The sequence below is a fragment of the Arachis stenosperma genome, chromosome 9, assembly GCF_014773155.1.
Source record: "Arachis stenosperma cultivar V10309 chromosome 9, arast.V10309.gnm1.PFL2, whole genome shotgun sequence".
In the NCBI taxonomy this organism is placed as follows: domain Eukaryota; kingdom Viridiplantae; phylum Streptophyta; class Magnoliopsida; order Fabales; family Fabaceae; genus Arachis; species Arachis stenosperma.
In genome coordinates, this window is record NC_080385.1 from 162,216,013 (window position 1) to 162,228,751 (window position 12,739).

At 29.2% G+C, this 12,739-nt stretch overlaps 2 protein-coding genes across 2 annotated transcripts; both read right to left on the bottom strand.

The window, feature by feature from the left end:
* Nucleotides 1-3,922: 3,922 nt before the first annotated feature.
* LOC130950372 (putative F-box/LRR-repeat protein 23) lies at nucleotides 3,923-5,591 on the bottom strand. The gene is made up of 3 exons (XM_057878872.1): nucleotides 5,448-5,591; nucleotides 5,245-5,342; nucleotides 3,923-4,529 (listed from the first exon to the last, which is right to left on the bottom strand). Exons 1-3 carry the CDS (start codon nucleotides 5,589-5,591, stop codon nucleotides 3,923-3,925), a joined length of 849 nt encoding a protein of 282 aa, XP_057734855.1.
* A 4,517-nt stretch (nucleotides 5,592-10,108) lies between these two features.
* Nucleotides 10,109-11,900, bottom strand: LOC130947711 (putative F-box/LRR-repeat protein 23). Its single transcript, XM_057876413.1, has 2 exons — nucleotides 11,525-11,900; nucleotides 10,109-10,867 (listed from the first exon to the last, which is right to left on the bottom strand). The coding sequence occupies exons 1-2, from the start codon at nucleotides 11,851-11,853 to the stop codon at nucleotides 10,255-10,257; spliced, it is 942 nt and encodes a 313-aa protein (XP_057732396.1). The 5' UTR covers nucleotides 11,854-11,900; the 3' UTR covers nucleotides 10,109-10,254.
* Nucleotides 11,901-12,739: the final 839 nt, after the last annotated feature.

Sequence of the window (12,739 nt, forward strand, 5' to 3'; positions counted from 1 at the left end):
TAACCACCTCTTCCTGTCAGTCTTTCACTGTGCTACTCGCTGTGCTACTCGCATCCAACTCTCGAAGTGTTGCTTCAGTATACCTGATATGGTCCAGACCCTACCAAGGGCAAAGAGCCACGCACCCCATGCACCCTAATCCACTTTTTCTTTTCCATATATTTGCTTGATCTGATCTGCTATGCTTTCTATGTAGACTCCAAATAAATACAGTAACATCATTTAATTTGTTTGAAATTTCATTAAACGAACGAATTTTGCTGGCGTGTTTTACTTTTAACCAATTTGTTCACGGGTTCTGAAACAGAAAATTTGTGGCACATGAACTTATTTATGAATATATCATTTTTCTTATTGTTTGTAACTCTTGGACATGATTATTTAATTTTTTTTGTGCAAGAAAACTACAACAGGAATAGACACATAAACAACATAAAGAGTAGAGTGGCTATGTCTCAACTTAGAGGTGCTGAAAAATAAAAATCACTAATACTATTGTAATAGAGGTCTAAAACAGTTTTTGAATCAACTTCAAACTAAATCTTATTAAGTCCACAATCAGAAGTCAAATAAGAATATAGACTTGATTAAACCTATATTTTACAGAAACTTAAAACTTGTATAAAAAACAATCAAGTTGGAAATTCAGGTGCAGTCGACTTCACGTAAAGTTATATCTGAAAGTCGTTAGATGATCTGACTGATTTGACTAAATTTTCATCTAACGGCTCTAAGGTATCAACTTCATATGAAGTCGACTTCACCTGAGTTTTCACCTAATAATAATAAGAATAATAATAATGATAAGAATAATAGAGTAGAAATAATAGAGTTTGAGTTGGGTGTAAATTTTGAAGTAGGTTTTGGTATTGGTGTCACTAATTGTGCATCACTTCTTGTCTTCAATAACCCCTCCACCTCGACTATGTCACATTCATGTAAATCCAGAAATTCAAGATGAGGACAACCATTAAGAATGGCTCTCGAGCCACTATTATTGAAGTTGCTTGGAACAAGTTGGAGATGGCGCAAGTTGGACATATTTTGCGCAATAACAAATTCTTCCCCAGTATTGTTACGATTGTAGTTAAACTTTAATGATTTCAGAAGAGTACAACCTCGGCCAATTGCCTCTAAAGCAATACTAGATACATTAAGACAAAGGGTAATTTCAAGTTCCTCCAACAATGGAAGCTTTTCAGCCATCTTACATAATCCTTTGTCTGAAATTTGATTCAAGCATTGAACAAGTCGCAAACGTCGCAATTTATGACATCCCCTGTTAGAAATCACCATACAAACTTAATGGTTAAGCAACATATAAATGTGGTGTAAAACTTGTTTATAATAATTATGACACTTCTTCAATCATGTGTGAAAATCCTTTAATTTCAATATATATCTTGTTCTTCATCCATGCAGTTACTCGGTTATGTTTAATCATACGTACATACACTTGTCTAATTAATAATAAATGTTGAATTCATAAAGCTTCTAACAATTTTTAACAATTATAATTCAACTTCAATTCTTCAACTCGATTATAAATTATTAATGAGCTTAGCATAATTACCAATACAAACGTCACAGTAAAACAGAAATATTTAGTAGCCAAAGAAAATCAGCCAAAAACAACCATAATTTGTCTTATTTAGCATTCATTAATTGTTGCAACAATTAATGAATGCTAAATAAGGCAAGTTCTGGCTGTTTCTTTTGTCTACTTAGCATCCAATAAATGTTAAAAGAAATTTTATACAATGAAAAATGAAAAACCTTGAACTTACGAGTCAATTATGTATTTGAGGAGATCATCGGTACCAAAATACTTGATACTTATGTCTTCTAACTGGCCACAGCTACGATCAATTGCATGGCGGCACATCTTCTCCACCAATTTATATTCCACTTCATTGCGAATCCGAATGTCGCACATATTGATGGTGCGCCACATGAGCGGATCCATGCAGATTCTCCGCCATCTACGGCACACGAACTGAGCACTGGTTAAGATCTCGATTGCGGTAAGTTTCCCAATGATCATTATAGTGAGGTCGTCCGGAAGATGCAACAAGTTTAATTTCTTCGCAGCCTTGCAATATTGGATCTGACGTCCATTGCGATTTACAAAGTTCATAGGTAGGCAAATGAGGAATTAGGGTTTGAGTTAGTTGTGATTTTTAGGAATAGATTTTGGTGTTGGTATTGATATTGTCCGCAAGCCCCAATTATATATCTACGCGATTAGTATTTTGCTAATTAATTTCTTTTTTCTTTTTTCTTTTTTAATACTGAATCTCTTTGCGTTTGACTCAAGCCTAAATATAGATATAACAGATAGACGAGTGCATAAATTACCGTGTTCTAAATCTAGATAACAGACGCCAAAATAAAACTAATAACAATTAATAGTATCTTGTGGGATACTAGCTTAAATGTTTAAATTGATTTTTTTTTAATATAGTCTCACCACTAAATTTAAAATAAACCTAGGTTGTTAGACAATATAGTTCATAATTGAAGAAAATCTCAAATAAAATATTTGAAATGGATTTAGTTCAACTTAGAGGGCAAAAATCCAGAGCGTAGGGATCAAAACGCAATGATATGTAATAAAAAAAAATCCCTAGAAAGTCGATATGATATTTGTACAATGTGTACAAATGAACTATTTTTTTGGCTTAATATAAGTTAAGAATAAAAATTATCCACAAATAATAAATTTAAAAGCTCTCATTCAATTATTTCACATTAAATTTAAAATTTTTAACACTTAAGAAAAAAGACAAAAAGGAGGTATAATGATAATAATAATAATAATCATTCTCTTTTACTAAAAATATATTGTTTTTGATTTACTTGCTTTTGACTTTGTTACTTAAATTATTTTTTTATTAGTTTAATATTGATGATGATTAATTATAATAAGAAATTAAGAATACATAAAGAATACAAAAAGTTAATCACAAAATATTTGTTCAGATTTATATCTTCAAAATGAATGAAAACATATGCGAAAAATTATTAACAAAATTTTAAGAGATTTATGCGAAAATTAAAAGAATGAAGCCACACAGGATAATTCTCATTTGAGGTATTTTATACTTCAACTCGTACGTGTATATTATTTCTCAGATATTCTACCTTATTATTAGACTCTTAATTCAAAAAAATAATATATTTTTATCCAAATTTACTATAATTTGGATTGAGTAATTATATAATTATTTAATTTCATGCATGAAAAATATTTCAAATAAACACATTATATGTACAATAATATATGAGAGGTACCAATTTACCCTTTACTTTCTAAAGTTTAATTTTAATACATTGATTGACAATATAAAATATTAAAATTAATGTTTATTTTTTATTTTATATATAAAATTTTTTGAATAATTAAAGATACAAATTGTTATTTTTTAAATAATTAAAGATACAAATTATTAAAGACCGACAATTTTAGTATAGAAAAAAGAATTGACTAATGTTAATTAGTTTAAATTTAGGCATAAATAACAAATTTTTATCACGTAAAATTTCTCATTGACAATAATTTGAAATAAATAATTTAAAAGTACGTAGAAAAATGATAAAAATATTCTTCTTATAAAGAACTTTATGTTGTAACTTAGACAGCAGCAGAAGAAGAAAAAAAAAAACCCTTAGCCTGCAGACTTCATCCATGAACCACATTACTCATGAAACTATTTTGCATCTTCTATGTTAAAACATAAAACATATGCTTTTGTGATTACTAATGTCGCTTCTTTTCTTCCGTGTTTCTTCTTTTTTTTGGTTTCGATTTATCATTCTTCTTATTCTTCTTCTTCTCCTTCTCTTTATCTCTAAGATATCTTTTAAATCTTTTGCGCGATCTTTAATTCTTTGTACATTTTCATATATCGTATATTTCATCTCAATCTGTTGCCACTTTTTCTTCTTCTTCTTCTGAAGACTCATCGTTATCTTGTGATTCATTTTCAGCAATATGATGACCGAACATTTCCTCGCGAGGTCTATAGGAATATTCTAAGTCATCGTACCAATCTGCATTATTACATAGTTTACCAAATTTGTAGCCAAAAAAACCCTCAGGTGTATTTGGTTCTATAAAATATTTTAACTGCTCATCACACATTTTCCTTAATCTCCCCTCCAAATTAACATTGTCACACCAACGTAAGTCCAGAGATTCAAGAAAACGACAGCCGGCAAGAATGGCGCTTACACCATCGTTATCCAAACAACTGTTAACAAGTTGGAGATGGCGCAAGTTAGGCATATTTTGTGCAATCGCAAATGCAGCTTCGTTACCCCTACTGCAATCATTGTGGTTAAACTTTAATGATTTCAGAAGAGGACAACCTCTTTCAATAGCTTCTAAGACAATACTAGTTACATGTTTACAATCAGTAATTTCTAGTTCCTCTAACAACGGAAGCTTTTGAGCGATCTCACATAATCCTTCGTCGAAAATGATATAGAAACATTGAACAAGTAATAATCTTCGCAACTTACACTGCCTGTACAAAATCAAAATCACCATTCCATCATATATATCACATAATTTAATAATAATTAAATAAATTTTGTTTAAAGAAAAGAGCTAATAAACACAAAAATAAATATGAAACATAATTCAAACCAAAAAAGAAAAGCGCTATATTCAAGAAACAACGATTCTAAATGACTAATAAACATTATTGTTTTAAGTTAGTACTTAATTAATAATAATTTGCATCTATATTTAAAAAAATTTGTATATAAAAATATATAATTTATACTTATATTTATCAAAATTTATACATATAAATTATATTAATCAGAATTTACACATAAATTAATAAAATTTATTTATTAAAAATAATTTGATATTTATACCAATTAAAAATTAGTTAAAATTATCTAAAACTGCTAGCTCCTAAAAATTTCTGAGGAAGAAATACAAAATCCTATTTCAACAAAAATAAATACAAATCAAATAAAAAAGCATCATAAGCCATTAAATTAAAGGTTTTCGACTCTCATCTTAAGCACCGCCATCCATGCCTAACAACAATGTTACAGATATAATTATTTAATCTTTTATCAATTTAATTTTTTGAGAAAAATATAATATTGTAGCAAAATTTTTATTATTAAAAAATTTAATTCTTGTTAAACTCAAAAAAATATATATATAAATAAAATAACAGAGCAAGTCCATATAAAATTATACAATAAAAACTTTAAACTTACGAGTCAATTATATATTTGAGGAGATTATCAGTTCCAAAATACTCAATACTTATGTCTACCAATTGACCACAACTTCGATTAATTGCATGGTGGCACATCTGCCACAATTTATACTCCAATAAATTGAACATCCCAATATCGCACATATTGATGGTGCGCCACATGAGCGGATCCATGCAGATGCTCCACCATTGACGGCACACCTGCTGGACGCTGGTCAAGATGTCAAATGTGGTGAGCCTCGAAAAGATCATCAAAGTTAGGTCGTTCGGAAGATCCAGCCAGTTTCTCACGGCGGTTTTGCGTTTGTGCCGGCGCAATAATGGCTTGGTAGTTCCTCTGGCCATTTGATGAGTAAGGAATTGAATTTGTGGGTTGTTAGTGTTGGAGTGAAAACAAAAACCTTTTAAATAACATGTGAGTGATTAGAATCCCTATTTTAATTTCGTGGGATGCAAGTCATTAATATTTCTTTTCCTATTCCTTATTTTGAAACCGTCCTCTCCTATTTTAATTTCCTCGGTTGAAAGTCATTAATATTTCTTCTTTTTTTTTACTAAAGATATGAAACTCGAATTCACAACCTCTTAATTAAGTATGGGGACATTATGCCATTTAAGCTATTACTCATTGGCGTCATTAATATTTCTTTTGCAAGTCATTATTTAAAAAGTAAATATCTTAAATTTTTTTTAGTTTTTCAAATTCCTTCGAAACTCCTTATTTCTAGGTTCTCAAAATTGGAGATTTTAATCTTTTTAATTAAATTTATTATTTTATCTTTAACTTAAATCTAATATGCTATTATAAGTAATTAAGGAATAAATTATAAAAATATATAATAAATATTGTATATTTTTAACTTAGGGTTAACCACTAAAAATGCTCCCGAATTATTCAAATGCTGACATAAATGCACCCGAATTTTACTATCGACAAAAATACTTTTAAATAATTTAAAAATATAACAACAATACCCAACAATAAATATATATTTTGAAAAATTAGAGATTGAATTTTGATGTGTTTTTACAAGAATAATTAAAAAAATGAGATATTATTATTCTTAAAATTTGATAATTTTTTTCTAAGTATATATTTTTTGTGATTTTTTAAAAGTATTATTAGTTGTTAACAAAAAAATTACAAAAAAAATATATACTCAACCAAAAATTAGCAAATTTTAAGGATACTAATATCTCTTTTTTTTAATCATGCTTGTAAAAAATTGTATCAAAATTCAATCTCTAATATATTTTTTGAGAAATATATATTTAATGTTAGATAATCTTATAAAAAAACTAACATTAAATATGTATCTATCAAAAAATACATTAGAGATTGAATTTTGATGCAATTTTTTACAAGCATAATTAGAAAAATGAAATATTATTATTTTTAAAAATTTGGTAATTTTTTGTTAAGTATATATTATTTTGTGATTTTTTAAAAGTATTATTGGTTGTTAACAAAAACAATTATAAAAAATTATATATTTAACAAAAAATCACCAATTTTTATGTATAATAATATATTTTTTTATAATCATGCTTGCAAAAAATTGTATCAAAATTCAATCTCTAAGGTATTTTTTAAAAATATATATTTATTATTGGGTATTGTTATTGTGTTTTTAAATTATTTGAAGGCATTTTGGTCGATAATAAAATTCGAGTGTATTTTTATCCGCGTTTAAATAATTTGGAGGCGTTTTTTTGTGGTAACCCATAAACAAGACAGATTTTAAAATTAAGTTATCCAATTATCTTTAATTTCTAAATTTATAATTAAATTACAAAGTCAACCTCAAATTTGTTGAATAACGGGCAAACTCATTTGAGCTTTCTACTGATTTCAATTTAATTTTTTGAGATGAAAAATAAATTGTTTAGTGAAAAACACTTGCAGTCCTTATTTTATTTGTTGTCCTTGCTCTTTCTATAAATGTCAAATATGCAATTCTAATTTCATTGTTGTCTTTTATCAATTATAATGATTGTACCATAATTTGATTCCAAAAATTTCTTTCCAACAATCAAATCAGATATGATTCTTTCCTCCTTTGCCTCTAATCAATTCACATATTATGCTAATGTTAATCCACTTTTTCTTTTTCATATATTTGCTTGATCTGATCTGCGATGCTTTCTATGTAGACTCCAAATAAATATAGTAACATCATTTAATTTATTTGAAATTTCATGAAAGAAACGAATTTGCTGGCGTGTTTTTCTTTTTAACCAATTTTTTTATACTTTAAGGGTTTGTTCACGAGTTTTGAAACAGAAATTTGTGGCACATGAATTCTATTTATTAAAATGTTACAAGAAAAAATAGAATATATTTACAAATACCAATACTAACGAAGTGGTCAATTCTTCGTATCATAAAATTTACCGATAATAGAATTTGTGTCAAATTTTTTAGTAATTTACTTTTCAATATAATTAAAAGACAATTAGCAAGAAATTCATCTTTTATTTTGTTTCTAAGTTATTTTTCACAATATTCATAGTTGAAAAAGATCTCTTAATTGTAGCAGTTGAAACAGAGAGAATTAATACCAAATGAATAAAAAAAGACGGTTACAAGAAGAAAAAGAATTCACTTTATGATATTTAAAAATTTTTATTTAATTAAAAAATATTAGTAATAATATCTTTTTCAAATTTTTTTAATATTGTTACGTATCTTTTAGATATTAGAAATCATTAATATTTAAATTAGACTGGACTTTTATTTATACTAAACTAAATACAAAATAATTTTTTAAAAAAATTAAATTATACCTAATAACTTAACACTATTAAAAAAAGTGGGGCGGAGGGCTCCACTCGCGCTTTTATGTCCGTACCTGCTTCTATTGTCATACAATTTTAAAAAATGTTATATTTATGTTGTTTTTTTTTTGTACATTTTTATTTTAAGTATTTAAAGTAAAATTTAAAAAAATACAAAAAATTATCTTATATATATGAAAAAGTCTAAAAAAATTAACTATAATTTAAGTCAACTCAAATCAATTTATTTTTAGTTTTAAAATTTAAAAAATTAGAACAGTGGAGAGTTATTTTTTCTTTTTTATAAAAGATGTATATATCTATATATATAACTTGGTCGCAAACTATGATAACCAAGTGAATGGTGATTATAGGTGGCTATTGATAACTTCAAGTTGACTGACAAATATGGGAGTGATGCCTGACAGTTAGATCTTAAAACACTAATCAAAATGTTAAGTTATATCTTAATCGTGTTTATGACTAATCCAAATGTTCAAGATATGGTGGAGTAATCATAAGGTTTTGAAGGGTGGCAAACATTGCGAATATGAAGTGAATCAACTACATTGCATGAAGTTTAAGTTGTCTATTACAGTTGGAAACCTTAACCAAAGTTGCAATATGTTACAGGTGAAGGAGAAATGTGTATGTGGTGATTTTTGGGGAGAGAGGAGGTTAACGAAGATTGAGAAAGACAGTCCAAAACAGGTTCATTCATTCAGAGGTGGAACCCTAGTTCTTTCTCGAGACTTCACCAAGCCAATCACTCACTGTATTTTTCATTTCGATCCATTTTAATTTTATATTCATGTATTTATTCCTATATTTTTCTAGATTTGGAACTCTGAAATTGTCCTTTTGAAGACCGTATAATATTATCCCAGCAAACTTATTGTTCATATCCGACCTCTTTAAAGAGGTTGGACACAATGAAATGGGATAATTTCCAAAGAAAATGGGCAGTTTGTACTTATTTAAGAAAGTAATTGCCTTTTCAAATTTTTCTAACTATCTCTATCTTCTCTTAAAAGATAAGTCCTAACAAATTCCCAAAATAAAGAGAATGGTTATCCTTTAGTAAAGATGGAACTACTCTAACAATAGTTATCTAGAGTACTATAAATATACTGACATAGGAATGTCAATGGGGCGGGGCGGGGGCGGGGGATGCCTCCCTACTCCCCATCCCCGCCCCCAGAATTAATCTCCATCCCGCCCCGATCCCCGCCGTGGGGGGATAATTATCCCCATCCCCATTCCTCGCGTTTCCTGTATTCTCCGCGGGGTCCCATTCCCCATCCCCTTATGTTTAACATTCATATGAAAATTATAGTAAAAAATATCAAAAAAAAAAAAACTAGAAAATACTATTACAAACACATAAACATATCTTATTCAAGATTATAAGTCCACAAATACAACATAGTAAATTATAGTCCATAAAATCTTTAACATCAAGTGGGAACTGGAGAGAGTTGAGACTGTGGGAGAGAACAGCGTATGGTGCTGTGGTAGTTTTGGAGTTTGAACAAAGTGGAGATGGAAGAGAGTTGGGACTGGGAATAAAAAGTAGATGGCGCAGCAAACAACACAGTGAGTAGGGAAGACTGAATAATAGGGTTATGATTTTTTAATTAGTGAAATTACTAAAAAACTCCTATGTTAGAAATAAAGTAAGGTTATTTAAGAAATTTCAAACATTCGGGGAATTATCGGGGATGGGGCGGGGATCCCCGCTCGGGTCCCCGCGCCTGTCTCGGGGGAATTTTGCTCCCCATCCCCATGGAAAAAATTCCCCACCATTATGGCCCCATTAGAGGCGGTCCCCGTATATACACGTTCTAGACACCCATAAAGTATATACACGTTCTACTCTACTAAAACCGACCGAGATTCTAGCAAGTCAAACGCTGAATGCATGCAAAAGTACGCTGAATGCATGCAAAAATATCCAGACCTCACATCAGACATTGTCATACAAAGAAATTCAAATCTCACATTCGGACTCAAATCAACGTTTCACGTAACTCTCCAAACACTTATATTATTCAAGAACTTCAAACAATTCTTTATTTCTGATGAGAGATGAAATCAAACAAATAAAATAAACACGACCTATATAGAAAATTATAATTTTAAAAAAGAAACACTAGACTGCAATAATTCATGTGCATCTTCCACTTCATAATATATGCTTTTTCATCATTAATTCTGCATTTTTTTTTCTTCAACGTTTCTTCTTGCTTTTGGATTTAGCATTATTCTTCTTTCCCGTACTTGATCCTGAATTAATTCTTCTTGCTTCTCGTTTTTGAGCTTCTTGTTTTTGATACCGCTTCTCATTTTCATAGTCAAATACTTCATCATCGTATGCGGTTTCAAAGCAAAGTCCCCAAAATTGAAAGTCATCACAAGGTGCATCTGGATCCCTCAAATCTTTTAATTGTTTATCACATCTTGTCCTCAATTTCCCCTCCAACTTGACATGACAACATAGGCGTAAATCCAAAGATTCAAGATGAGGACAACCATCAAGAATGGCGCTCAAGCCACTATTGTCGAGGTAGTTTTTAAAAAGTTGGAGGTGGCGTAAGTTTGACATATTTTGTGCAATAGCAAATGCTTCTTTATTACCGCCAGCATTTTTGTTATACTTGAATGATTTTAGAAGAGGACAACGTCGGCCAATTGCTTCTAAAGCAATACTAGATACTTCGAGACAAAGGGTAATATCAAGTTCCTCCAACAATGGAAGCTTTTCAGCCATCTCACATAATCCTTTGTCTGAAATTCCATGAAAACATTGAACAAGTTGCAGGCGTTGCAATTTATGACATCCCCTGTTTAAAATCACCGTACAAACGGTTAGTTTTTAAATCCATAAATAATTTGTCTAAGTTACTTATTCAGACAACTCAACAACAATACACCGTAATCATAACAACCAGCAAGAGAAACAAAACACAACAATAATTCATGTTGGTACTCTCTATTAACATTTGAACTTCACTTAGAGAAGTAACACTAAAGATGCTATTTTTTAACAACCATATTATGTATATAACCAAATTAATTACTAGAATAAAATATATATTAAAATACAAACTACACACTAAAAATAAATTACACTGATTTTAATTGTTAATTTTAATTTACAAATAACAATTTTTATCTTTTATATATGCATGAATTCTAATTAGTATCTTACTAGTCAAGAAATATAAAAGTGGGGATAATAAGACTGACACTGCAACAAGATAAAAAGGTGACCCTCATGAGATTAAGACTCGTGAACAATCTTTAATAATAAAGTTTGTAATTCATGAAACTTTTAACAATTTTTAACAATTGTAATTCAAGTTGAATTCTTCAACTTAATTATAAATTATCGATGATCTTATTATAATTATCAATACAAACATCACATTAAAAATCATATGCCAATAAATGTTAAAAAGTAAATTTATACAAATAAAAATAAAAAACTTTGAACTTACGAGTCAATTATATATTTGAGGAGATCATCGGTACCAAAGTACTCGATACTTATGTCTACCAACTGGCCACAACTACGATCAATTGCATGGCAGCACATCTTCTCCAATTTATAGTCCACCGAATTGTGAATCCCAATATTGCACATGTTGATGGTGCGCCACATGAGCGGATCCATGCAGATGCGCCACCATTTGCGGCACACAAACTGAACGCTGGTTAAGATCTGAAATGTGGTAAGTTTCCCAATGATCATCAAAGTGAGATCGCCCGGAAGATCCAACCAGTTTAATTTCTTCACAAGCCCTGCATTAATGGATCGGTGGTCCATTGTGATTTGGAAAGTTCACAGGTAGGCAAATGAGGAATTAGGGTTTGAGTTAGTTGTGATTTTTTAGGAATAGATTTTGGTGTTGGTGTTGATGTTGCCCCCTCTTATATATCGCGCGATTTGTATTTGCTAATTAATTCGTTTTTCTTTCTCCCGAACCGTTTTACGTGCGCCTCAAGTTCTAACTGATGCCTTCAGCCACTCCAAATGTGTTTGATAAATAATAATATTTAGACTGAATACATAAAAAAATAGTTTGAAATCTGAATAAACAAAAATAATATGTTTAATTTTTTTCAGTTTATTTTAATTTTGGAAGTAGATTTTTTACTTTACCAATGAGTTATAGTTCAAATGACATCGTTTCTCCATATCCACCTTGAGATGGCAAATTTAAATCTCACACCTAACTTTGAAAAAAAAATAGATTTTTAAAATAAAATATTAGAATTAACAGACTTTCTTTTAAATTAAGAATATCTGCAATTAAGAACCTAATTAGATTTTTAAATATATCATTTGAAAAAAATACAATGTTAACTCTAATATCTTTTACACAAAAATAATTCAATTACAAAATTAAAAATAATATAACAAAAAATATAAACCTTCGTAGAAATGTACCTGTATAATAAAAATATTGTAACCTATGAAATATGTACAATTCGCTAAATTAGTGGATTCGCATATCAGACACGATACTCATCGATATTTATCCGTAATGCGTGATTGTCTTCCGTGTCAACTATGTTTTAATAAAAACATATTTAGATACTCCTAAACACCCTGAGGCATTAGCATATCTAACATTATTATTAAAATAAATTTAAAAATAGTATATATTATTATTTATTGAAATAAAAAGTATTTTAAATATTTTTTAATA

What these genes read in the sequence shown, in the direction of transcription:
- LOC130950372 (XM_057878872.1), bottom strand. Translation starts at nt 5,591, where the DNA reads ATGGCCAGAGGAACTACCAAGCCATTATTGCGCCGGCACAAACGCAAA. An exon ending in TCTTGACCAGCGTCCAGCAG is followed by an intron (nt 5,343 to 5,447) that starts GTGTGCCGTCAA and finishes AAATTGTGGCAG; the next exon opens with ATGTGCCACCATGCAATTAA. An exon ending in CTCAAATATATAATTGACTC is followed by an intron (nt 4,530 to 5,244) that starts GTAAGTTTAAAG and finishes GATTTTGTACAG; the next exon opens with GCAGTGTAAGTTGCGAAGAT.
- LOC130947711 (XM_057876413.1), bottom strand. Translation starts at nt 11,853, where the DNA reads ATGGACCACCGATCCATTAATGCAGGGCTTGTGAAGAAATTAAACTGG. An exon ending in CTCAAATATATAATTGACTC is followed by an intron (nt 10,868 to 11,524) that starts GTAAGTTCAAAG and finishes GATTTTAAACAG; the next exon opens with GGGATGTCATAAATTGCAAC.